The sequence below is a fragment of the Callionymus lyra genome, chromosome 16 (genome assembly GCF_982586985.1).
Source record: "Callionymus lyra chromosome 16, fCalLyr1.hap1.1, whole genome shotgun sequence".
Taxonomy (NCBI): Eukaryota; Metazoa; Chordata; class Actinopteri; order Syngnathiformes; family Callionymidae; genus Callionymus; species Callionymus lyra.
Window position 1 is genome coordinate 9,259,006 of NC_141833.1, and position 27,091 is coordinate 9,286,096.

The window sequence follows — 27,091 nt, forward strand, 5'->3', positions numbered from 1 at the left end:
TAACAATATATTGACAATATATACTCGTTTGAATGAGTCACATATTCATGAATGAGTTTGAATAAAAAACACATATTCGAATAGTTCTCATGAATTAAAGCAAAATGACGCGACAAATAACAGACATAGTCTAATAGTAGAAACTTTGTATTGAGTGATGGATCGAATGCCTCTGAATGATTCTCTGGGCGACGCGAGAGCTGCACCGATCTGTCATGAAGAGGTGAGTCACAGTTTGAAAAAAATACATCGTGAAGCTCTGATTTACAGTTGTGAGTCACATCCTCACACTTTATTTCACACTTGTCGATGGAGAAAACTAACATCCCCCCCAACCTTTGGTTGGTTTATTGTCGTGTCTCTACAGGTGCACAGTCCTTTGAGCAAGACGGTAAACTCGGGTTGAATTCCCACCAATTGTCTAAACTCTTAGTTTGAACAGAAGAAAGCATAGAAACAGTTGTGAAATATTCTTCATCCGTAGATATTCAAGATATAAGCAACAGTGGATGCTTCCGCGACACACACTGCCATTGGTGAGCTCAGCAGCCGGAAAATCTGATCAGTGGAAATGAAAGAATTCATCATAAATAATGGAGGTAAAGGTAAGTTGGCTCTCCGAGTCTCTAAGTGGATTGTGTGGACTCATCTCATGGACTGATGCCTCCTGGGTGACGGTGTTTGTGGGTTCGCTGTCTCCGTGTGTAATACCAGACGTCAGTGGCCGTGATGCCCACACACCAAAACTAATACAAGCCCGAGAGGAGAGACCCGGAGTCCACCAACGCACATGGCTGACAGGTTCTTGACGAGGAGGTCTTTGTGTTCCTGAAGACCAACGTTGTGATTTCGAGAACTGACCCCCACCCCCTCCTGTTTAATAACCTTCCCTGTGGCAATGAAGACTCGGTGAAATCCACTCTAAAGATCTCCATAGAACGAAGGATGTCGACTAAACGTTCCAATTAAACGTGAGTGGGAGGATAAGTCCCTTCTGATTGGTTTGAACTATTTATTAGTGTGAACCAGATATTGATCAGTGTGCTGGCTATAAAAGTGCCACCACCAGGACGACGGCAATTAAGACGAATGGTTTTTAATCAATTTCACATGGTGATTATGACGTTGACCTTTCGGTTTAAAGCAGGGCTTGACCCGGAGGTGGGCGAGCAGATCTGTGTATCGCCCACTCACGCTTCTGCTCTACGGGTCTCATGCACTCTTATAGATCCCGAGGGAAGAAAGTACAAAAAAACTGTTTGAATCTTTTTTACTTGCAAGGAGAGTTTAATACAGAACCTTCTCATCGTATGTCCCATTTTCACTCTGATTTAACAACTTTTTGGTCACAACTCATTATAAGTTACTGATTATACGAGAGGCGAGAACAAAGTTCACAACCAGAAAAACACAGAGTAGAATGTATTAAAGCAGGTTTTTAATGAAGCGTAAAAAAGGTTTTCTTCATGTTTGCTAATCTAAATAAACAAGAGATTGTCACACTTTGTATTTACAACTGAGACCAAGCATGGTTTTAAAACCCAAGTAATGATGTGCATGTGAATACCTGTCGTCGAGAACATTTGATAAACTCTGTATTATTCCATCAAGCTTCAATCCCAACCCAAATAACTCACTCACACATAGTGGAAACATCTTTAAAAACTAAAGATTGCGGGCAGAAGAAAATGTACAGTATATTAACTTAACTGTGTGAAATAGTAAGTATGATGTTATGTCTTGTCATGATTTTATTTTGAAACTACCTTTTTTATGTCTCCTCTGCCTCCTGAGTTCCAGAGCGCCTGTTGCTCTCACAGCAGCTGCAGCTCATCAAACAATCAACACCTCAGCAGCAGAGTTTAAAGCCAACTCTCCTGCAGCAACAGGCGCCAGATTACAGTCGTCACTCTCTGGTATGTACGTTCTCCATTCTCTCTGCAGATTACATTCTTTATTGTTTCTTAGTGCCTTGGTCTCCTTTTGCCTGAGCCTTTTTCGTTTTATCCATTGTGTTTTTTTGTTTTTTTTATCGAACTTGATGGACCGAATCTGGCCCCCGGGCCTTGAGTTTGAGAGATGTTGTAGAGTTTTTATTGTAGAACATGCAGAATCCTCAAAGGAGTAAGTTTGTTATCTTATATATTAGCTGCTATATTGGCTATTAATACAATAAATGTGAGACATAAAATATAATTTAAGTTAATAAACAAGGGAAATACTGAATCAATATCAATTGAACGGAGATCGTTGGCTTCTGTCTGCCGGGGACAGCATTGATGGCTCATTATCTTTCATAAAGCTGCCGAGGTTACGTGGTAAGAACTTCACTGGGCTCCAAACTGTATTGACCCTATTACACACCTTCTCCCATATCGTCACGCACTGGCAGCCATCTGTGAAGAACTGCACCATGGGAAAGTGTCTACCACTAATAAATTCCATCTCACGATATCAAGGATCACTAGCTTTGTGCTTGCAGCAGCAACTTCCTGATTCCTCTCGAATATGTTGCCAGGCAACCAGAGCGATCCGAAGTGTGCGACATTCCTCGTTCTTTTTCTTCTGAGTGTTATGGTTCAGTTGAGTTGAAGAGGAGAAAAGTTGTTGTTTTGTTTAAACGTTTATTGATTTATTTTTGTAATGATTGTATGAAACCCTCGCCAGAACATCTTCTCCCTCTTCACTATGGATACAATTTAAAGTAACACAAACATGTAGGAGCCACACCAAGTTCAAATAATCAAGTGAGTCACACATCAATTTTTTTGTTGCCTGCCTTGCCCGCTCACTCACTCACAACCAAAAAAACATTCAGAGGCTACCTTGTCTAGGACAGTAGCAAACTGTTGTCTTAAAAATGAAGCAAGTCTAACACTGAAACTGTGAAAGACTCTTCTTCAGGTGCTACCTTGATTCGTAACAAATGTGTTTTCAGTGGAGAGACTTAAGTCCCAAAAAGTTAATGATAAAATCACAAATTTCAACTAAATATCCTGCATAATGTAAAGGGGGGAAAAAATCCAAGATATATAAAGAATGCGAAAGAGAAACTGTAATATCCTGTCATTTATGATTCATTTCCTGCTCCGAATCCTGACAGGGACCATGACTGTAATAAAATAAATAAAATGTACTCAACACAAGACAAGTAAAATGTCATCAAATGTGTTAAGATACTTTGTTCACAATTGTTTAATCCTCTCATAATTTATGACACTTCCTGTTTTATTTTGATGGAGGTTCTGTTCCCTGAGCACCATGTTTTCTGCAACAGGCTCTGCCATTTAGTCTTATCTATAGTAGAATTTTATATTAACAAATTGTATATGTTGACAAGGACTGCAAGTGACAAACCTGAACTAGAGGGTATTCATAATACATCTAGTCAATCATTTTGGTTAGAAGATCAATAGTCATGTGTTGCTCAGCACAGGTGGATTATGTTCTAAATGACTCCTCTGATGGGTCGATGACGCTCTGCTATGCTAGTGTCGTCACAGCGCTCGTGTCATTTCATTCACCGGCCAATCCTGCTGCAACATTACGCCGCTGTGCTGCGGCTCATCAACTCCGTACATGTTTTTCCTCCTCTCATGCTGGGTTTGTTTCTCGTTTTACTCGTCTTCGCACAAGAGGATAAAGTGTGTTTTTGACCCCGTGAAAGACTCACGATCAACCTGGAAGCTACAATTTGTTCGCTTGCATTACGGATGTAATAAACTGCACATCCCTCCAGCACACATTCTAACAAGCTCAGTTTCAGAACATGTGTGACTGCGAACATCCCACTCAGATGGATGTTTGTGTCGGTTAACCATCGTCTTAGCAGAAGCCTGGAGGAAACTCTAAAATTCTCTCTAGCATAGTCGGACATAAGATTTATTCTATAGTTAATAGTTTTTTTTCAGCAACTCCTGCCTGTATAATTAGCCTTTTCTCTGTATATTATTGATTTTTCTTACCAGGTTTTGAGTGAATCCTCACAAAGAATGGTCGCCTCTATTGTGCTAACTAGCAATTTTAGTGTCTTGTGGGTGTCATTGATGGCTACGTGTTGGTTAGCGTCGTATAGATGGCCATTGTTGTTCTGTGTGTGTTCTGTGTATGCTAACAACTATTTTTAGAATTGTGTGTCTTTGTTTGTGATCGATTGTCTATTGATTGTCTATCTCAGCTTGTTTTTGTGTTTCTCCCAGTGTCTGTTCATTCTAGTTTACAATGTTTTGCTAACGTTAGATGTATCACTATTAATTATTAATTATTTATTTTAGCCAACTCCTGGCTATGCTAGTTAACCCTATGTTCTTTCTGCTAGTAGTCATTGTTAAGTTTTTGTCGTTGTTGGTTAGCATCTGATTTGTTTCCCTCTAAAATGGCTTTGTTTATTAAAAAATGTAATTCCTGACAGCACAAGTCCCAGGAACATGATCCGGGAAATCTATTTTTATTAAACGATAAAGGTCTATATCAGGTGCCGCAGAATGGCTGCGTTGGTGCTTGGTTGTGGTTTTGTACTGCTTATTTTTTGTGTTATCATATTTAATTATTTTATTCTATACTGATATCACAGAAGAAAAAAACATGTTGTGCTTACAATACTGGCAATAAAAGTTTCTGAATCCCAACACATTCTAGAACTCTTAGAGAAAAGCACATGCTGTTTTCTCACAGGGCCAGTAGGGGTGTGGACCATGACATTTAATCTTTTTTTTTAACCACATAGAGGAGAACAAAACCCATGTGAGATTGTCTATCCAACTTTTAAGCCAAAACTCTTATCCAGCACTTCCTTCTGAGCCATAATCTAGAAGGCTGGATTGTAGTTACTTTACAAATGATAATAATAATAATAAATAGAATTCAAAGAGTCAAGGTAAATGGTATTTTATGGACTGGCTCGCCACAGGGATGTGTTCTCGTCCCTTTGTGTTTTTATCGTATAAAAAGATGTCACATTTTAAAATTTGCTCATGACACTGATGTTATTGTTTTTTGACGAACATTGAGCTCAACTATGACACAGTCTTGCACGACTCTATCAGCTGGTTTGACTCGTGTTATCTAGTGCTCAACACATCCAAAAGACATAATTTATGTCAAGACACAGGTAGACCATGACAGTCGTCAAGGAACTCGGGACTGTTTTTTAACGCCTAGATGACTTTGAGCAAATAGTGCAAAGCAGTGAGTAAATGTTGTAACCAATGATTGTTTTATTTCAGGAAATTTCCCTTTTTAATGTCAACAAAACAATGATGTTATCTTATTGGATCACTTCTGTCTTTGAGGCTAATGTGGACTCAACTACTGTAGCTCTGTTAGCTTTCTACGAGGCACAGGTTCAGTGTAAATCCAGTGCTATTCTCAAGAACCGCTCCTATCAATCAATGTTTAGTTCCTGCTCTTACATTCCGTACCCAAGGGTAGGACGAAACGGTATTGGTACAGTTTCATTCCAGTAGCAATAACAGTGAGCAATAGTGATCTCATACTTTCTATGATTCACTTTTTTCTCCTTTCTTTTTTTTGTTTCGTCTCTTGTGTCCTATGTGAAGTTGTTGTATGCCTGTTATTATACCTTTTGTACTGAGTCAACTTGGTACCTATTTGCACAACAGATGTACCACCTGGTATTGATAAAGTGACCTTGAATAGTGATTAAAATAAAGATACTAATCAAGGTATTCTAGGTTAATATTTTTGTTGGCTAGCATGTCAGTTTAGAGGAAAACATGAAAATAGTTTGTTCTGGAAAACGGTTGTTATTATTTGAAGCTCCCAGGATATCACAAGACAAATAATTGTGTCATTATATTGTGTATATGTTTCAACTTATTATGCAAAGTAAAAGACAACATTCCGGAAGTTTAGAGTAAATGTATACAAAGACTGAATGATATCCAGTTTTTTGTCCCAATCGGTTTCTGCAAGCATTTACATATTGCACAGATTTCGTGGATCTATGAAGAGATTCCCCCAAGCTTTCAAAAGTATTCATTTATCGAGGTCCTCTGAAGTTGGTACATGCTAGATTGAAACAGCTCTGGACACAGAACTGAGTTGCACCATCAAGAAAACCCTGTACAGTTCGGAGAATATATCAGATTCAGTTCTAGCAGATCTTTCTTTGCCTCCACTTACTTCTCTTTTTTTTAATCTCATTTTAATGCCATTTGGGTCAATGTTTATGCATCTTCGTTCCTGGCAGAAAATGTAATCTTTAATCAGTTTAATCAGACGTATGGGTTTTCATTTAATCTTTAACAACACAAAATAAAACTAGCATGAGTTGACATGTCATAATAAAAATATAATGATAAAGTTGACTATGGATCCAAAGATCATGGCTATGCTATAAAACTTTAGCTTGAGTTAGCCATACAGAAAGTTAAGATGAATATTATCTGTATGAAAATATAGTTTTAATAACAAAGTGAGCACAATGTTTTAAAATACATCATGAAATGGGAGCCACAGAGCAGCAACTGTGTGTAAAGCAGCTGAAGAAGTAATGATAGTGATCTAAAAGCGGTCATGATTTTTGACGCGCACAACAGAAAAATAAATCTCTGTTTTGCTGAAAATAAATGTCACTGTTATCCTCCACATTTAGAGATGACTCTCCAGTTCCTCTCGTGTGTGGCGCGACTGTCGACTCTAATTGTCCTACAGAGGTTTCATATCTTGGTGCTGCTGCCAGATATTGAACTTTTTAATCAAGCGAAACAAATGTACCAGGAGCTCTTCACAATGAAACCGCCGAACCAAACACAATTAGTCGTTTGTGATCAAGTAACTATGATACTAAGATGTGATTTGAGATAATTAAACAATTATACAGGGTTGATGTTTGATGCCTGAGAGTTGGACCTTTAGCTCTTTTACCTGTTACGATAAATGAGTTTTCGGTAGATGTGATAATGTTGCTGCAATTTCAAGTTTTGGTAAGAATTTGTCTCATCTATCACGACATTGACTTCCAGGTGTTGAATAAGCAATTTTTTTTAATGGTCCACAGAAGAGAATTTCCCTCCACTGTCTCTGACAGTTAGGAATTTAGTCAAATAGTACAATTTCACATGCAAGTAATGTACCCAATATTCCTTTACTGCTCATGTTATTAACAAAAAGCAACAACATTGTGTTGCATCTTTGGTTTCCCCTAACAGTCATATGAAATAAAAGCTTTAAAAGTTTTTTTTTTTTCACCCCGAGTCTCTTGTCGATGGCTGAGATTCGTACTTAAACAGATATACACCATGAAAATTGACAGGGGCCAAACAAAGATTTTATGACTTTAAAGTCACTAAGCTGTCATTAGGGGGAGCCAGAAAAAACCTATTGCAGATGCAGTAACTCCCTCATCATGACCATGTTTGGAGCTTATTACTTTATAAAGTTCTTCCCTGTCTGAAATCTCAACGAATAAGAGGTTACGAGAGCATATTCTATTATAATATAAAAATGGCTTCACTCCTCCTCCAGCTTTTGTTTATACAATGAGTCCCTTGAAAGTGGAGACGGTTTGACCAATCACAGCAGAGTGGGCGTGGTTATGGTAACAAGATTTAATCTCCAGAAAAGAGTTTTCAGATGGAGGGGCTTAAGATCATTTTCTAATGTAAATATTTAAATGTAAAGAGAGTTTTGTACAAAGAGTCACACACTGATGAAAACAATAGAGGTACAAGATCTATTTAGGAGACACTTAAATCAACACATTAGTTTCCATTTCATCTTACTGGCTGTCTGTGACTGTATAAATGCTTTAAAATATATGTAGACTTCTGGACATTTTACCTCCCACTACAATGTATTTACAACATTTATTTCAAGTAAAATTATCCTTATGTTCCACTGGGTACACACACTTGAATCAATACTGGAGCTACTAATGCTTCATGTGCCGTATTTCTTCACAGCAGCACAATATTGAACTCCATTCAGAGAAAACTGTATTATTTTTCATCGCTCAGGTTCAGCCCATTAGCTGATGTATCCATTACCTACGATCAAAATTTAGATGAATATAAAACCCACGAACAGGAGAAAATGCATGATCTGAAGAATATTTACTGAAAGATGGTAGAGAGAAGGAACCTTTTTAATCAAACAGAAACTTACCTCATGTTTAAAGTGTATTGTATTAGTGGTTATTCAGGTTTATATATATATATGTGAAGGCTTAGAGTTTAATCAATGATGAAGGATGTGAAGATGAACAGGATGTTCAATGGATGGCTTAAGCATAAACATAATAATGGAAATACAATGAGGATGTTTTTAAGGTTTACAAAATAAATAATAAATTCATATAATTTTATCTTCTGTCAAACTTTGGGGTAAAAACAAAAGATGAACTAAATAAGTATATTTTAGCCTGGATGCACTTTCTTCTCAAGCATCCGTCCATTCAATAATAATGGAAGACAATATTTGTTTGTAAGTCTAAATGGAAAAGACAGAACTCTCTGGCGTTTCCATGGCAACATCATGTGTATATATCAATTTGATATAATTGCTTTTGTGATGGGTCTGGTAAAAATATGTTCAGGGTAAACACATTGGACATTACAATTTTTTTAATTTTTTTTATCAAAGCTTTCAAATGTCAAACAAATAGAAAAAAGAAGACGAACCATGTCTTATAATATTATTTTAGATTTCAATCAAGATGAGTCTAGATTTGTGAGCTCACTCGAGTGATTGAATGTTTTCCAACTGACACAAATCAGCGGCTCGTCCCGTGGACATGAAATTCCTCCTTGAATAGGAATACAAAATAATGTTCTTTCTTTTCAGTGGCCTCAAATCATTTTCATGAACATATTTGGTGACCCTGGCAGGTGGCCTAGATGATGATCAGAGACGCAAAGTCTGAAACTATACGTGTAAAGAATATATTATTTGGTTACAGTTCCCTTATGTTTCTATGCATATACTAATACATCTTTCAATTTATTTTTTAAAGTATATTAAGATTAAAAAAAAGGGTCCATGAAAAAAACAGTCCTTAAACTACCTATTATAAACAATAGTTAGGGCCAAATGTGGCCCCAAGCCATGCATTCTGTCGCACTCACAATGCAGCTCCAATCCTTGCATAGTTTTGAAGGTATTTTAACCAACAACCGTCTTGTTTTGAGCCAACAAACAAGATTGCTAACACTTCCACCAATTGTTTTTTCTCCAAAAAAACTCTTCCACAAAACCACACGTATAAATCACAGTGAGAGTTTCTCCACGCTTCAGTGGCAGATGTGGAGGAGATTCATCTTCGCTGCAGGAACACCATTTATTGAGCAGAGGTGACGCTGAATGCCAAATGTGAGTGCAGTGTTTGAATTAACCTTTGCCAGCGAGCAGACAGAACACTGCCGCCTCTCTTCCCTCCGCGACTCGTGTCGATATCATCCGTGGAAGATGAGTATAATTGGAAAAAAGGCTGTTTTTTTTTGCTGTCATTCCTCGTCTCAAACTGTGTCAACACAAAGATAAAAAAAATGAGTATGCAGCTCCACACTTGGTACCATAAATGGATACGATTGTTAGAGACACTCGCAGAAGTTGTTTATCAACGGATTTTAAAGTATTTCAATTGTGGAAAGCTGTGTCTGAGATCATCACATTTGGCTTTTAAAAAGGAGAAAAAAAGAAAGCTAGTTGACACCAGAAGCAAAAGTGTGTGTAGGTTCATTTTTTTTAAACGTAATTAAAATTACTAAAAAAGTAAAAGACATTTTAAGAACTAGATGACACTTTTTGTTTGTGCTGTAAAATCATAATAATTACATTGTTGCTACGGATTATTCATGATTAATTCTCATTTATTTAAAATGAATATAAATCATGCTAAATTTTGGATTAATCAAGAAATAACTGAGCTGTATTTAAACATAACTTGAATAATGTTTTTTACCTGAAAAAACAGTAATAATGAAGAAAAGTTAAATAATAATATGGTTCACCTTTTACACACACTCTAAAGCACGTACAAATATAAGTTAAACAGCTGTTGCCACAATAATGGTAATTCGTATGTGCCAGATTGTTGCTAGGCTACAGAGAATGTTACATTCACTGTCCGTCTTTTTTTGTAAGCAGATTTCTCATTAAAAGCGAGCCAACCTGCTGCTGAACGTCGTCCATGTTGTGTCTGGGGAATGTTCTACGGTAACAAACTCTCCAGGAAATAATCGTTGCAGATTTATTTCCGTTAAGAGTTAATTGCATTTAAAGAAAATGTAATCATGATAATGTGGATCTGCATTGATGCTTTAACTCTACAGGAAATATTGAATAAACTCTATATTCTGATGGTTTCTCCTCCACATTGATGAACACGTATGAACCTGATGATCCAGATGGAAGCATGACTATAGTCTCCTCCTGTGGCTCCCTGCAGAACACAGAGGTTATAGATTTTCAGGTCTGTTGTCTCCTCCTCGTCGCCTCGTCGCCTCGTCTCCTCCCGCGGTGCCCCACGGCAACACAGAGCAATAAGAATCACCCTCAGAGGCGATCTACTGTCTGTGGACACAAGAATGAAATCAGCTTTCGCAGCCTTGACCTCACAAAGCTCCTTAAATATTTTGCTACCGAAATAACTGACTGTTTGTGAGTCGTGACTCATTATTGTTCTTGTTCCTTCCGTTGATCAATGATCTTATTTCAGACCTGAAGTCCGGCTCTTTGACTGGATTTATGCCGTAGTTATGGGTGTGTATTGGTGAATATCTGATGATACGATGCGTATCAAGTTACATGGACAACGATATGATATATTGGGATATTGTAGTAACAAGGTTGTTGTATTGTCGAGTACTTGACTCCGGTGTTGTAGAATTTACAGACCACATGAATCTTGACGAAGTTGTAACTGCTTTTATTTGTTTTGAAGCCAAAATATGTTCAAACATCAGCTTTAAAAGCTGCTGGAGTCAACTGTATCCTCTCGTTCTCAGTCATTACTGGGATCTTGAGGGATTTTAGTCTTCCTTTAGCTGCGCAGGTTGTAATGACCGCTGCCATCTAGTGGCCAGAAGTTTAATTCCAACACAAGAATGAACACGGTGTGAATATGTGCATGTTAATTATTATTTCTAATCAAATTGAATTATTTTATTTTAGAAACACTTTATTGAACTATAAAACATAACAGACTATGGAAACACTTAAAATAGGATTTTCAAGCCAAAAATGAGAAATAAAATAAAATAAACCATACAGTGTTGTTGCATTACAATACAATATCTTGTAAAGGAATATCGTGTATCTATATTTCCTAACAGCCTAACTTGTGAGAGTCCGATTAAAAGAATAAACATTTTCATGGATAACATTTGCTGGAGCCAATTGTGATAAATGTTTATTAGGAGTTAAACTACAAATCCAACTTGTTTTCTTTTAAAGTACCAATATTATAGAGAAGAAAAAAAATCAAACGTGTTTAATCATATTAAACTTATTTATATCTTTACTGGCAACATATAGATTTATTTTTTACCCGATTTGGTCCTTTTTATCTCAACCTTTTTATCATTTACATCCTCGTATTGCTTTGACCGCTACTTGCAAAAGTCACAGCCTGCAGTCTAATGCTGCCCTTTGAGAAATTAAACTGACCAACCACTGATCTCACTTCAAACCGTGCAATAATGTAGAGAAATGTTCAGCCCCACCGAGTCTCCCATGTGCGTGGGAAGATCCTCCCTGACGTCACTGAAGGTTTCCTCGTACTATTGAATCATTCATCACTTCTCCAACGAGGAGCACAAACACTAAGACCTGCAGACCATCGACAAAGTAAACCTTTAATCAATAGAGACCTCAGTGATCAGTTTCTATCTTGTTTTAATACATTTTTAAGGCTTCTTTATGCGTCAAAAAGCTAATGAAATAGACCTGAAAGGCACTGGTTTTGTAGAATAACAAGTCAAAATCTTGGCGACAGATAAAAGTTTAAAGTGCAAGTTAAACTCTCTTAAAACCTTAAGTGTATGTGATGTGTGCTGGGGCTCGTGCATGAAGAGTGTGAGTCATGAGGTGCAGGAAAAAAATAAAAATAATGAGCCACGACCAAGATCCATTAATGTGGAGAGGGAGTTGAACAAAATGGCTGCAGGATTGGTTGAAGATATAAAGTCTGGTTCAGTTAAATGCTTTCTAGAATAATTTATGCTTGTGAGCTTAACCATGTGGAGGGATTTCTCCTGCAGCTTATACATTTGGATGGTCGGGCTTTCAATTTACATAATCATTCTACTTGCAAAAACTGCTCCGGCTGAAATATGATTTGTCTTTCTGATTTATTTCCGCACCATCTGTCTCCTATGAGGACAATTAAATGTAGATTTTACACATTTGCTCAATTAAAAAATGCTACTTATCTCTATTTGCTCTGAAGAAATAATAGTACATTTGTTATAAGAATCTTAGGTCTATTACAACACAATGCGATAAGCTGGTTAAAACTTGTTTTTATTTTATTTTTGCAAATGAATGTCCTTTTTATGTTGACTTTTTCCTTTTCACTTTAGTTTTACATCTGTATTTGCCAACATTTTCAGTATTTCATTTTTTGTTTTGGCACTTATTAAATTTAAATCATATATTTTACACATTTTCTTCCTTTGGTTCGGTTGCATCTCATCTTACATGTTTCCTCCTCCTACTTTTTCTTCTTTTTCATCATCACAATGCTTTGCCTGTCCTTTTGTCATGCTTCTAAACCGGCATCATGTCAGATGGCACACTTTTTTTCAGATGTATGTCCTTCTGTACTTACACATGAACCATCTTTTGTATCTCCACATGCATTTCCTATTGATGGCTGGTCTGTGATTCTATAGTCTTTGATTCTTTCTTGGGTATAAGGTCGTCCTTCACCTCTAACCTCATCATTTAATGATCACAAAGAATATAATCTTCTTCTAGAATTATTCACAATGAGAAAATAGATGTTGTTAAGGGGAGATATAATTGGCTGCTCTGAGGCATATTCACCTGGATGGCCATTAGTATAGAAACGACGTGCCCTTTACTGTGACATGTAAGGTTCCTGTAGCTCCACTACTGCAGAGAAGCACAAGAAGATGGATCATGTGGGAGCAGGATGACGGACATTTTTTCCCCCCCGTTTCATGCCTCATTTCAGGACCTATGCACTTAATAGCGCTGTGTCATAATGACCAAACATCCATTAGTCGTCCGTCTGACCACAGTAATTCAGCAGCTAATGGACGAGAGCTTATTTGGAAAAAATGCTTAAATGCGAAGACAAATATGTTTCTGTTTTTAAAGTTTTATGGCGTATGTCTTGTTTAAGCCATAAGGTTTTTCAACCTTTTTTTTTAAAAACAAGCTGTTGTTATGAGGCGTGCATGGTTGACACAGTTCGCATAAGACAGGTGGACAGTATCCAAAGCCTTGATTAGATCAATGTTTACTATAAATCTTGTCGCACAAGCCCAGTCAGCTCTTCGCCCCCATCCCAGGACTTCACTGCCTGCAGGACAAAAACACTCTTATGTCAGTGATCGCTGTCTGAGACTTCCCTCTGACGTAGAGCGTGCGAGTTTTCATAACAGGAAAGTCCAATATCTTGATATATTACCTTCAAGATGGAAACTTTTCTCAGCTTTCAACACTGGAAAAATACTAAGAATGCTTGGAAGTTTTCCTCAAGAAAAAAACGCATCCAAAATAGTCAGTATTGATGCATGTATTTAATGGCTTATTTGTTACAATATTTTGACATGTGGGCCAAAGATCCAACAATACATTCGTTGTAGTTTACTTCAAACACTTACTAAACACATTTACTTAGCTCGTGCTCAATATGTTAAAATAAATACATTTTAGCAGATAAAGCACATTAACTAGTGATGTTTTCTCTGGGCATCATAAAAATTGAACAATTGTATTTTATCGAAGCTCATCTTCACAGACATGCATACTTTTACTTGTATACCTATTTCCTAATAGATAATTGAATATGTATTGAAGACCTTCTACTTTTATTTTCATGATACTTTTCCACTCGTTTTTGTTCCAATATTTGGCTATGTCATTGCGAACCTCAAGAGCAGGAATAAACCGAAATAAAATGCCTAAAGATCAATAGATTTGACCATCTGTCAGTGTTACTTACTAACTTTTTATTAATGTTTTGATTTTGAAGCGTGCTCTTCCGGAAACCAGTGTTGGAAGCCCCTCCCCCTTTTTTCTTATTGGGCGCTGTTTTAAATGACCTCGTTCCGATTGGTTTAAAAGATCGCTCCCTCATTGGCTGAAGTCACGCTCGGGGTATATTTGAATTCTCTGAGTGGGAAATTCAACGCAGCTGCAAACACGCAAAAGTAAGTTTAAATAGTTTATATCTCTTTGTTTGTCTGGGTTTTCTTGCCAAAGCCCCGCTTTTAAAGTTATATTTCCCGCGCTGTTACGATACTTATGATGTGAAATGTGTCGCATGTGTCATGTTTTTGGTCGTTGCTGTTTTGTTTGTACGCCGATGAGAATCATTTGTTCTTCTATTACAGATCATTTATGGATTTTAAGTGTGTGATTATTAAAGTACTACTGTAGTATAACTTGGCGATACTGCAGCAGGTTGAAGGAAAATAAGCTGCTTCATTTAAAACGTGTTATTTACAAGTGCAGTTACCATACTTCATTACAATTTCAACAATAATACTGTTAATATAGATATTATTTTATTAACCTGCCTTCTATCTAACTGGATCCATAACTAGGGTTTAAAATTCTTTTAATAATTTTATTGCAAAATATTCTTTTGTGTCATTTTAATACGACTCGGAATCTAATCTTTTTTTTTGGTATTGTTTTAAATGCAGTCTTTATTTTTACATGTATTAATTTCGGTTAGTAGGTGGTGACTACAGTCTGTCTGAGCGGTGCTATATACATTGTTTTTGTTTTAATACATTTTAGTCACCATGTCTGCTGAGGACGGTGGCTCGGATCTGCAGTGCTGCGTGACCGTGGAACACCTCAACCCTTCTGGTCAAGCCACTCGCAGACAAGTCATCCGCAAAGCCTCCGTGGTTCTGGGCAGGAATGAGTTCCAGGAGATCATCCTGCGCCTCCACGACGGGAAGGTCCCGCAGAGCTACGACCTGAAGGAGTTTAAACTCTTCACAAAGTTCGTCAGGGATGGGAAATGCACAATCAAGCTGGGAAACCATCAGATCCTCATCTCCAACTGTCCACCGGATCAACTCAGCCTCTTCCTCAAGACCCTCAGCGTCAAACACAAAGTGCTGCAGAGCAACAAGCCCCTCACTATGAGGGAGAAGGTCAAGGCTGGTCGGCCTCGCAGCTTTGAGACCATCAGCCCGCTGCAGCTGAAAGACATTCAGAAAGTGAATGACCTACGAAGTAAAGAAGCTCCTAAAGGACTTTCAGACCGGACTAATAAGACTACAGTGGCAGGATCGGGACAGCAGGTCAAAAGGTCAAGGAGCGAGACCAACTTTAGCCCAGTGAGTTTCTATTATACATGTTTCTATAAAAAAAGGTAATTCAATCTGAAGTGAATAATCTTTAACCTCAATATTACAGGTGAAGGGAAACCCCAGCAAGAAGCCTATTCTCTCACTGCCGTCACGGAAACTCAACAAAGAGCAAACGGCCGTCCTCAAAGCCGTGTTGAGTGGCAGGAACGTCTTCTTCACAGGAAGTGCCGGTAACAAGTCTGATCCTCCAGACATGCTCTAATTGGATATTTTTCTGGTTGCAAAAGAGAATTGCTCAATCGTCTTTTATACCTAGAAAAATGACTGCTTCTATAACACAAATCACAAACGTGTAACTCTCACATCTAACCTGATTGTAATGGTATATAACCACTATAAGATGATTATCATCCGGATATTTTCTTAAGTCCAAGAAATAAAATAAAAAATAAAAAACATGCCTGAAGCACAGTGTGGATGAAGATGCCAGGAAGTCAACTGTAAAAAAAAAATATGCACTTTTCTTTTGTGGGCTCGACTTTAATTCAACCTTGAATGAAATTTGTTGACTCTTATCTTTTTGCCAAACAATTATTTAAAAAGATCAGCATCATGTAAGACAATTGTTATGAATTCTTCAGCAGCCTTGATTCCTCACTGTCTCTTTCCATAATACAAACTTAAAACATTCACTCCACAAGATTGCTCTTGCGATCCATTCTTTTTATATTGCACTTTAAATATGACTCTGGAACATTCACATGATCAAATATTAATATGATGATCGTGGGAACGGAAGCCAGCAAAACCCAGCTATGCAAATGCCCAGAAATGCAAGGAAAGTAGTTTTGTGTTAAAGAATAACAGTTGTTGTTGTTGCTGTTGGCATTGATTTTTTTTATTTTATTTTATTTTTTTTAAATCTAGCTATTCTAATTCAATTACAAAACGTATGCTAAGTAGGTAATGCATATTTGTGGAGCCTTTTTCAAGACCAGGGTCACAAGGCGGTTAAACAATCAAAACAATACCCAATAAAATATATACTTAAAGGTCAAGATGGCAACACAGGAGTCTCAGAAAATCAATGTTAATTAATTGAACATCATCTAACGGTAAATGCAATTACTAATGCCAAGGATGATACCAACTACAAAATGGAGTAGTGAAATGAAAGGGAAAATCAATCAACGTTAATAGTTTTGTTTAAATTGTGCCAATACATACGATACAGTTGTTATTTCCGGGTTTACCTAAAGGCACCAACTTGAAGCGCAGCATAACTGTTGCATTGTGTAAAAGTTGTTGTTATTTTGGTTTCTTTCAGGTAAATGGTGCAATATGTCAATATTGTAAAGATGTTTGGGTATTCGTACTCGTTGGAGAATTGGCGTTTTCTTATGTCTTAACATTAATAATGAATGGCCTTGTGTTCAATACAAAAGTTAGTTTAGCACAATGCTAAGTTATTCCTCCTTGACTTGAAGATGTTTTTTAAGTTGTATATTTCATTGTCAAACTAGTCTGATTTGTGAGTTAAACGGTATATATTATGTAAGGAATGTTCAACATTTTACATCTATTTTCATTCAATTTGATCTTTAAATGTTCAGACAAAAATATATTTGGAATTTTCCTTGATAAACATTAAACTTGCATTAAATGCATCTTTTGAACTATCCTGTATTGTGCTTCACATCCATTTTAAAATGTGTTTGCTACAGTCTAGATAATGTTCCCTTTATAAACCAGTTTGTCCTCTCGTTTAAGGTACAGGCAAGTCTTTCCTGCTGAAGAGGATCTTGGGGTCCCTCCCTCCTAAAAGCACCTTTGCCACGGCCAGCACGGGGGTCGCAGCCTGCCACATCGGAGGAACCACCTTACACAACTTTGCTGGTCAGTCTTTTCTTTACATCAATACGACTGTTTAAAACTAACTCACACATACTTTGGAAATTAATCAAACCATTTACATCTGTCTATTGTTGTTGTTGTTATAGTAACATTTTCTTGTCTCCACAACCTCTCAAATAACCATGTTAAAGAATTTATGTGTTAGTCATCGTCTCTGATGTTGTAATGCATCACAATAAACCTTGACAAATCTCCACGCCTGCACTGGGAATCTGTGTGTATTAAAAGAGTCGCTCTCGGAGGGATCTGTAGCGTTTCAGACGTCCGTGTGACTCAACATGTGACGACTGTTTAATTGGATCAGGTGCCGTCTCTCCGCACTGAAGTACATTTTAATTGTGTCTAAATGTGAAGTCTATTGCATGCAGACATTTAATTTGGCAACCTGACCAGATGTTTTCTTCTGCTCCTCTTCATCACGTAGGCATCGGCACTGGTTCGGCCCCGCTGGAGCAGTGCATCGAGCTGGCCCAGAGGCCCGGCGTGCTGCAGCACTGGACCAGCTGTCGGCACCTCATCATCGACGAGATCTCCATGGTGGAGGCCGATTTCTTCGACAAACTGGAGGCTGTCGCTCGGTGAGAAGTGGAGATTCGTAGAAGGAGAACGTTGAGACTAATGAGCTGCACCTCCGAAGGTCGGTGAAGAGATCCACGGACCCGTTTGGAGGCATCCAGCTGATCATCTGCGGTGACTTCCTCCAGCTTCCTCCCGTGTCGAAGGGGAAAGAGAAGGCCAAGTTCTGCTTTCAGGTCAGACTTGTTTCAACGCTGTTGCCTGTTTTCACCCTTTTTTTTCACCTCCTGACAAGCTTCTCTTGACGCCACAGGGTAGAAGTTGGCGCAAAGTCATCCAGGTCAACATGGAGCTGATGGAAGTGCGACGACAGACCGACCAGTGCTTCATCTCTCTGCTGCAGACCATCAGAGTGGGCAGGTGAGTGACCTCCAGTTAGACATGCAGCAGAAAATACATTTATTGGTCTCAATCCTGTCACTCAGGGCGACTGAGGAAGCCACGGCCAAACTCCTGGAGAGCGCCTATCATGACATCGACCAGGACGGAATCGTGGCCACGAGACTTTGCACGCACAAGGATGACGTGGAGCTCACCAACGAGAACAAGCTGCGTCAGCTACCAGGTCTGACGTCCTTCTCCCTTTTATTTTTGGTCCTGCTTTAGATGAGAATCGAAGGAAATTGGTTTCAAAATGTTGCTAATTGGTTTGTTTCATTGCTGTAATTTTTTGTCTTGCTGTCAAACGTGGCTGTATCTGGATTGTCAGCCTTGATTCTACACAGGAAGTTGAGCTTCTGCTATTCAGTATTTAAAAAGTCTAGACGATTAAAAGTGGCTTTCAATGATTGTCCTCCTTTAGTAAAGGTTAAATACTTTTGTTTGAGTTGCAATTTAATTGAGTTGTTATCCACATATTGTTCAACGACTTAACACTTGGACGATAATTGCAATTGATTTTAATGGTGGGAAAATAAAGTGTTTTTAATTAAACCTCACTCACTGATTAAATGAAGCACTATATTTCAAGAACGGGATCCTCTCGGCTACATCCTCATCGACAGCCTCCCCCGACATCCTCTGACACTGGAACTCTGAGAATGAACTGTGAGAGCGACTGCCAATAGAGATAATGAAAAAAATGTATTATAAATGAGTGAATTGGCAATGAATCACAGACTAGTTCCTGAGGAGCCAAGGGGTGATAAGGTAGAAGAAAATTGAATAAATGATCATGAAACTCCATGAAAAGAATCTTGACTTGGTTCAGAAACCTGCAGGAAGTAAATGAAAATACTTCCTGTTACACCTTCTTGAAAGTTTTGCGCCTCTACAGAGATTCACATGAAGTCAGTCTTTTTAAATTGGCTCAAAAGGAAACTAGTTAACTACTGATAACCTGCCTTGTTGTCTATTTAGTTGAGAACTCATGACATAAATTCTGACTTTTTGGTTGTTCTCTTATTTTTCAGGGTCCATACGTACATTTGATGCCCATGACAGTGATCCAGCATTGGTGAAGACGATCGACGTCCACAGTCCTGTCAACAGAGTCATTCAACTCAAAGTCGGAGCTCAGGTAAGATGCTGGATGATTTAGACCTTGTAAGACTTCTTTTTTTTTCCGTTTTTATTTTTGCAATTAGATTGCTTCTTAAGAAAATATGTGTAATAACAGAATTATGTGATGCTGAAGAAACAAACTGTATGCTTTTCTTTTTCTTACCCTTTGTGTGTCCAAGGATAAAAACGGTTGCATAAAATGTCACTATACAAACTCAATCTTGGTACAAAAAGATTTATTTTGGATTTTTTCCAAATGAACATTGCTTTTTGAACTATCTATTAATGTTCTAAGTTGTTAAAAAAAAAATTACATTTTTTTTATTCAATTGGAAGACACTTAAATCTCATTTCATGTTGTGTTTTTTGTTTTAAGGGCTCTAAATGCATTGTTTTACCTAATAGAAAAGATAAAAATTCATCCTTCTCTCAAAGAAATACTCAAATTGTAAATGCTTGCTCTAGTCGAATTTTCTCGTACATCTAAATTCAGCAGCTTGGATTTAAACAAGATGATAATAATAATAATGTCTATTTATATAGCGCCTTTCTAGACCAGGGTCACAAAGCGCTTTGACAGTCATGCATTCCCCCATTCACACATTGTGATGGGAGTAGGCTGCAACACATGGCGCCAGCTCTGCCATCAGGAGCAATCAGGGTACCGTGTCTACCATCTGAGCTAAGATGCCTTTTTTAAACTTGTGTTAGCGGTTCAATTAACCAGATTTTATTTTGTTGTCACTGCATTTTAGAAATGTAGTTGGACTAAAAAAAAAAAAACCTATCAAAAGATCTTGAATGAATAGAACATTAAGAAAACCCACTCAGACACGTCATTGGTGTCTAATGACTCATGGACTAAGTTACTTTTTTCCCCTTCAAGGTCATGCTGGCTAAGAACTTGGATGTCAGTCGAGGTTTGGTGAATGGAGCACGTGGGGTGGTCCTCTCCTTTGAGCCAGGAACTCAAGGTCAGTGATGGAATTTCTACTGAAGTTGCACAAAAGAGCCAAAACGTCTATTGATTTGTTGTTGGGTGCAATATTCTTCAGACTACTTCTTCCAATTGAGTTTTTTTTTTTTTTTTAAATATTTGACAGACTTGTAGGGTATAGTTTTGCAACATTTAACATGTGAAAAATGTAATCCTAAACGAACTTTAAACTTTAACTTATGACATTTAAAAGGTGTCCAAATACAGTATATTGTTCATTTAAGTCGTAACTAATGTTAAAACCCAACCTTCCTGACTTGCAATCGCATGTTTTAAACTATATATTCACTATTAAATTATTCGCCGACTGAAATCTTGGCAAACAAGAGGTTACGAGAGTGGAGTCCATTATGATGTAATAATCACTTCGATCCTCTTCCAGCAAGCTGTAATCGCGCCCGCTTTGTTTATACAACGAGTCCCTTGAAGATGGAGAATTCCGGGATTGATGTGTTTACCATAACTACGCCCACACTGCTGTGATTGGTCAAACAAGATGTCATCGCCTTAAAAACAGTTTTCAGTGGGCGGGGCTTAAACATACTGTGTATATATATTTTTTTAATTGTTGTACAAACCGACACATACTGATGATACAATAGAGTCCAATATCTATTTAAGAAACATTTAATCAACGTATTAGTTGCCGTTTTTTAATATCATTGCAAATATTTCTCCACCATTTTTAGTAAATCTGATAAGAAATCAAACTTCATCTCAAATTGCTCCAAGGATTTTTCCATCAGCAACAAACTGAGCTGATCAAGGTTTTTCTACGGTCATTTGGTGTTATGCAGGACGTTATTGCTAATGCAAGGTCAGTTAAATAGATGTTGGACTCTGTGTTGTTTATTGCACCATTTGCCTCTTACCTTGAATCGAAGCTCTAATGAATATGGAAAAATAGTTTGTGCTCTAATCATAATCTGAATAATGGATGTTTATCTTTTTATATGGTTCGTCAGGAGGTGACAGAAAACATTTTTCTCATCTAAAAAGTGCACTTTTCTCATTCCATGAACCCTCTCTCTGACTCAAGGACTCCCACGAGTTCGTTTCCGCTGCGGCGTGACTGAGGTGATGAAGCCTGAACGCTGGGTGTTCAAGTCGGGGGGCGGGGTCCACCTTAGTCGCCAGCAGCTGCCCCTCAAGCTGGCCTGGGCCATCTCCATCCATAAAAGCCAGGTCAGCATTTTCCTCCTTGTCTTTTCATAAATTAAACAAATGTCCGCTAATGATTCTCAATAATGGGTAGGTTTTGTAGCATCTGCAGTGGACAGCACTCGATGGCATGTTCAGCATTATTTACTGTATTTTCTTAAACTTCTTTATTGAATAATTATATCACGGTTGTGATTTACCTCATTGATTCTATTGAGGTCAAGTTGTTAATTACATTTTTTTTTCTTTATAAAAAAAATAAATATTATTATTGAACCAAATTAGAACTAATCAACAGGTTTTATTAATAGAACTAAGATTATGTTAAGAGAAAATAAATCTTCAACTAGTCTGAGATGGTTTCTAAGCCTTGGCTCATATTGGTTTATAGTTATAAAATGGAAGTATAGGTTTTATAAAAGGGTTTAAAGAACAAAAAGTCTCCACAAACATAAAAACAAGTGCTCTTTGAAAGTTTTTTTTAATTGTGTTAAACACCTGATTGTGTAGTTGTATACTTTGTCTCATATGTTGTCAATATTTTTCAATGCTTAATTATGTCTGTTATAAAAGACTAATTTGTTCTGCATCAGTAATATTTTGGGGATAAATTGTGTGTGTTTATGTATGAGGACTTAACCAGGTGAGTAATGATGAGTTGTAAGTTCTTGGACTATACATTCATGACTATACATTTGAATTAAATTTTAGTATCTTTTTTTTCCCTGAGGTATAAAATATTAAACGAGCTACAAACATCTGCATGGCTGTTTGTTCTGGTTATGTCTTACATCAGATCTGGTACCATGAAGGTACCTAGTTTTGGTTACTGTTGGTACTTGTGAACGGTTTTAATTTGAAGTTTGGATGATTTAAATCTAGTTGATCTGGAGCTGGTGGTGTCGATGAGACTTTGAGGAGCTACTTTGCTTCTTTCTTGTTGAGCTTTGAGTCCCACATGAAGCCTCTGGACTCTGATGTCGTCGAGTACTGTGATCGGCAGTGAAAACTGTGGCACTTCAAGTCTGACTAAATGTTTTATTTATTGACTTGACTTCTAATGAAGATTAATTCAGTTTGGGATTGAAGTACATCTCAACTTGATGATTTGATTTTGGATATAGGACGACAAGATGCTGAGAAATCAATTAAAACCTCAGGAAATTGTATTTTTATTTAAAAAAAAAAAAGAAAGTTGAAGATCCCAGTTGAATCTACACTATTGACACCGTGTCTGGACCCATAAATAATCCATGCTCCGTCCTCCATTTTTCATCTGGAATTTTACCAGCAGCTTCCAATTTACTCTTCCTTCTAACGCCAATGTCCTGCTCCTGGAACTGGTTGGTGACAGATGGAAGCCCCAGGAGTAATTGGGGTCAGGTGTCATGACCTTCAGTGTTTGGTTTGCAGTGCCAGAGAAGGGTTCCTCACCTGCACCGCTGCAGAGAAAATGAAGGTTAAAGAGTGAAATAATGGATGGAAGAAGCGCAAATTGTGTTTTCTTTGCATTCCATGTTTGAGGCTCACACTTTCATCTTCAACGTCACTAGTGTGCAGCGGGAAAGACGTGTCTGAGAAAATTGCATTTCGAAACTTAACTTAAACTTAAGATTTTATTCTTCACAAATTTACATTTACCAACTAATTGGATTATTGCTTTGAATTGTATATACCCACTGAGTTGGCTAGTAGGGTGAGAAAATATTGACGCCATCGATGTATTTTAAAGATTATTTAACGATATTCAACAGCAGTGATTTTTTTTTTTTTAATTAAGTTTTTTAATTTATATTTCAATAAAGCGTGTTCAATTCAATTAATCTCCAAATCATTTTTATCACTGTATTGTATCGATATTAAACGACACTATATAAATATTTTACAATTGACATAAATATATTTACAGCCACTAGATGGCAGCGGTCATTACGTCATCTACAGCTAAAACTATAAATTCCATGCGATGACTGAGGACGAGAGGATACAGTCGACTCCAGCAGCTTTAAATGCTGTTTCTTAATTTAAAAACAAAATAGTTCTGACTTCGTCAAGAGTCAAATACTCTAACAATACTAACGTATATGTCCTTGTTACTAGAGTATCACAATATAGCGTATTGTTTGGCCAGTTTCTTGGCAATTCATGGCCATATTGGCTATTATTTTTAATTATGCTAATGATATAGCAGCGATTTCAAATTTTACAACTAAAAATGCAAACCATGATTAAAGTGTAAATGAAATGCTATCTTTGGAAAGAAGGGTATTAAATGTTGGTTAGCATAATTTGCTATCCTATAAAGTTGCACATGCTAGTGACTTGCTAGCCAGCTCTGATTCAAGTATTGCATTTCTACACGGGATCGGAACTTTACTTTAAAATGAAAATACTGTCAATGTTGTGCTGTGGAAACTGAACCGCTACAGAGGCGTGATAATGCAGCGTTGCTGTAATGATGTTAGAATTGTAATATCTGGTGATTAAATGAACTGAAGGCTTCCAATATGTAATTTGAGTCCATTTTGATATTAAACCCACTGAGCGAGCATCCACGCTGAATATTTCAGGAGGGTTTACTTGGCAAAGATTTATTTTTCTTTTGTGCTTTACTCTGAAGCGTCGTCCTGACATCCCCATGAGGGACAGAATTTCATGTACTATTCTATCTGAGGTCCACCTGTCAATCACCTGTAGGTCGTCTTCTGTAGACTGGCTGCAGTCCCTTCTCTTAAAATGGTCCCTGAAGTTTGACTCATTTTCTCTTTATCGTACTCTATATTACTTGAATCTGTCACTCGTAGTGCATTAAATATTAAAGCTATTATGGATTTTTGTGGCTCAATTGTTTCTTTAAATTGTTTTCTCATTATAATGGATTTTTATTTTTGTGCAACACCTGTTTAATGTAAAATCATGTTCTGTTTCTCTGCAGGGAATGTCCTTGGACTGTGTGGAGATTTCGCTCGCCCGCGTGTTTGAGTGCGGTCAGGCCTACGTGGCCTTGTCCCGCGCCAGGAGTTTGGAAGGTCTAAGGGTGATGGATTTTGACCCCCACGTTGTCCGGGCCAACCCCGAGGTTTTACTTTTCTACAAGAGGCTCAGAAAGGAGCGACTGATGATGCAGGTCAGTGCAGGAAGGACTTCTTTAAAAGGTCTGTTCTCATCTTCTGAACTTTTTATTTTTGATCTTTTCAGGCATCTATGGACGACTTTATTGGAAGCAACAACAAGGAAAACTCCTGGTGAAGAAGTTTACTGAACTGTATCAATTTACACAAATCCTTCGAGACACTTTTGCAATCCCAACAACTAGGAGCTCTACTGCCACCATGTGTACAGATATATTTTTACCTTTTTTTTTAAATAGATTTTTATTTCACAAATTAATTTATTGACTTTTGAGTAAATCTTTCAAACAAATTAAAGTTGTTTTTTCTTCATTTGTCCTGAAGTAAACATTTGTCACCACAAATTAACACTTGGCCTGGTCCAGTTTAACGGTCCTTGATCCTGAGAGGGGTTTATGTTCTGCTCGTCCGTGGTTCCTGTGCACTATGGTTTCCTACTGTATTGCAGAAATGGTTGAATAGGGCTGTGTATTGGCAAGAATCTCATGTGTATCACAATATATTGCGTTACTGTAGGAACATTTGTATTGTTTTACAGACCACATGACTCTTGACGTCGTAATTGCTTTAATTTTTGAAACCAGAAACACTGTATCCTCCCTCATACTATTCAACTATAATGGGTTTTTTTTTTTTTTCCTAATACAATGCCGGTATTGTGCAAAAGTGTCAATTGGATCAGTCAAACTGCAATGGATAAGAGTTTGGATCATTTAAGGATGAGCAGAAGTATCAAGTGATGCGAAGACTGGGTTCAGTAGTTATTGTGTAGAGCATAGTCTAAAATCCTACAGTTTCCTTAAGTAGCCATTACTTTTCTCTAGACTTGATAATTGATTCTCAAGTTGCAGAGAGTAGGGTACCTAAGATGAAGAAATCCTTTATTCAATGAAGATATGAAAGTTATTGTTCCGTTGGATGTTTTTATTCAGGGCAACCAGCTTAATTTACATTAACAGAATAAAAGACCAGTCAGATTATAGTACAAGTTACAGAGACCACAGCTGCAGGCAATGGAACGGGATCATTTAATATTATGGAACAGCTTGTGTGCCACCTGGAGGAGAAAAGAAGAAATGATTAGTGCCTTGTTGAAGTCTTCTCACTCTGGGGTTCACTTACACAATGGTCCCGTGCATGCAGGAAGTCGAAAAGTTCTTCAGTGCACTCCTCTAAAGTGTTGGACCTGGAGTTGACTCGGGTCTCACACTGGTCAAGACGCTCCTTGTAGTTGGCGCACTTTTCCGTCTCCGCACACTTGGACCGTATCGCATCCAGAGGGTCCTTAGGATACGTTTTTACATTTTAAATAATGCAATCACTTCATTCTCACGCTTTAATATGCAACTGCTATACAAACTAAACGTTAAGACTCTGAAGAAGTTGACAATTGATTTTTCTTCACCATTTGCATCATAAGTAGCATAAGTCCCTTGTTAAAACATAATTCAGAAATTAAAAATGTATATTAAATAAAAACAAATCAATTATTGAGGGTTTTTTAAACTGGTAATTAAGGAAAGGATAAACGGTAATAATCCTGTACCGTAGAGGGATTTAGGTCATGGTTGACAAACTGACACTAAAAGGTAACCACAGGTCAAAGGATTACTTAAATACAACTCACTACACTGGATACAGTTACAATTGATCTGCCAATGTATCAAGTACTAGGATGTGTACAGATTTTCCTTCTTAAAAATAATTAAATACACAGCATTTAAAAGAAACTAGACGGCAATTCTGAAGACAGAAAGCTGGTAAGAGCAAACTTACCACCAGGTCCTCCTCTTCCTCCTCCTCTTCTTCCTCTGCCTCTTCCTAAGAATGCAAAGAAAAACACGGTTTGAATTTAAACATCTACACAAATGTTATAAAATGTACTGTCAATTAATAAATAAACGACAAATACGACCATAGCCTCATGTGTTTTAAACGTGTATGTGTTTCTAAACAGGTGTTGGTCACGACACTAGCTTAGAGCTCAGTTGTGTAACTGTCACCAACACAGAGCGTCGACAAAACACTTCTCTCACCTCCTCCTCAGGGTCGCCGTTGGTGATCATCTTCTCCTCGTTAACCATGTTTGCGTTTAAATCTGTTCTTATTCTGTATATTCGCTGAGAAGATCGAGGTCGTCGTAGCTTTCGCTTGAGGACGCGAAGGTCGGTCACACGCAGGAAGCGTCCAGAAGGTTTACCGGAAACTCACATCGATTGGATTAAATTAACTCCAGCAAGCGCTTCAGCCAATCCACAACTGGCGTTTAGTATAAGTCCCGCCTATGTTGTAACCGGGCACAAGCGGAACGTTAGAAGCGAGTGCGG

General features: G+C 37.6%; 2 protein-coding genes across 2 annotated transcripts; one reads left to right on the forward strand and one right to left on the reverse strand.

Annotated features, from left to right (window-relative positions):
• Positions 1-1,873: 1,873 nt before the first annotated feature.
• Positions 1,874-24,926, forward strand: pif1 (PIF1 5'-to-3' DNA helicase homolog (S. cerevisiae)). Its single transcript, XM_087812034.1, has 13 exons — positions 1,874-1,916; positions 14,959-15,509; positions 15,589-15,712; positions 17,253-17,378; positions 17,821-17,974; positions 18,034-18,148; positions 18,226-18,332; positions 18,398-18,537; positions 19,385-19,491; positions 20,362-20,449; positions 21,512-21,657; positions 24,569-24,760; positions 24,832-24,926. The coding sequence occupies exons 2-13, from the start codon at positions 14,964-14,966 to the stop codon at positions 24,880-24,882; spliced, it is 1,896 nt and encodes a 631-aa protein (XP_087668160.1). The 5' UTR covers positions 1,874-1,916; positions 14,959-14,963; the 3' UTR covers positions 24,883-24,926.
• A 741-nt stretch (positions 24,927-25,667) lies between these two features.
• uqcrh (ubiquinol-cytochrome c reductase hinge protein) lies at positions 25,668-26,947 on the reverse strand. The gene is made up of 4 exons (XM_087810931.1): positions 26,801-26,947; positions 26,541-26,585; positions 25,887-26,048; positions 25,668-25,821 (listed from the first exon to the last, which is right to left on the reverse strand). Exons 1-4 carry the CDS (start codon positions 26,846-26,848, stop codon positions 25,789-25,791), a joined length of 288 nt encoding a protein of 95 aa, XP_087667057.1. The 5' UTR covers positions 26,849-26,947; the 3' UTR covers positions 25,668-25,788.
• Positions 26,948-27,091: the final 144 nt, after the last annotated feature.

Coding starts and splice junctions, on each gene's coding strand:
- uqcrh (XM_087810931.1), bottom strand. CDS start 26,848: ATGGTTAACGAGGAGAAGATGATCACCAACGGCGACCCTGAGGAGGAG. Junction 26,586..26,800: donor ACGGCGACCCTGAGGAGGAG/GTGAGAGAAGTG, acceptor TTGCATTCTTAG/GAAGAGGCAGAGGAAGAAGA. Junction 25,822..25,886: donor TGCATGCACGGGACCATTGT/GTAAGTGAACCC, acceptor TTTCTCCTCCAG/GTGGCACACAAGCTGTTCCA.
- pif1 (XM_087812034.1), top strand. CDS start 14,964: ATGTCTGCTGAGGACGGTGGCTCGGATCTGCAGTGCTGCGTGACCGTG. Junction 15,510..15,588: donor GCGAGACCAACTTTAGCCCA/GTGAGTTTCTAT, acceptor TCAATATTACAG/GTGAAGGGAAACCCCAGCAA. Junction 21,658..24,568: donor TCTCCATCCATAAAAGCCAG/GTCAGCATTTTC, acceptor GTTTCTCTGCAG/GGAATGTCCTTGGACTGTGT.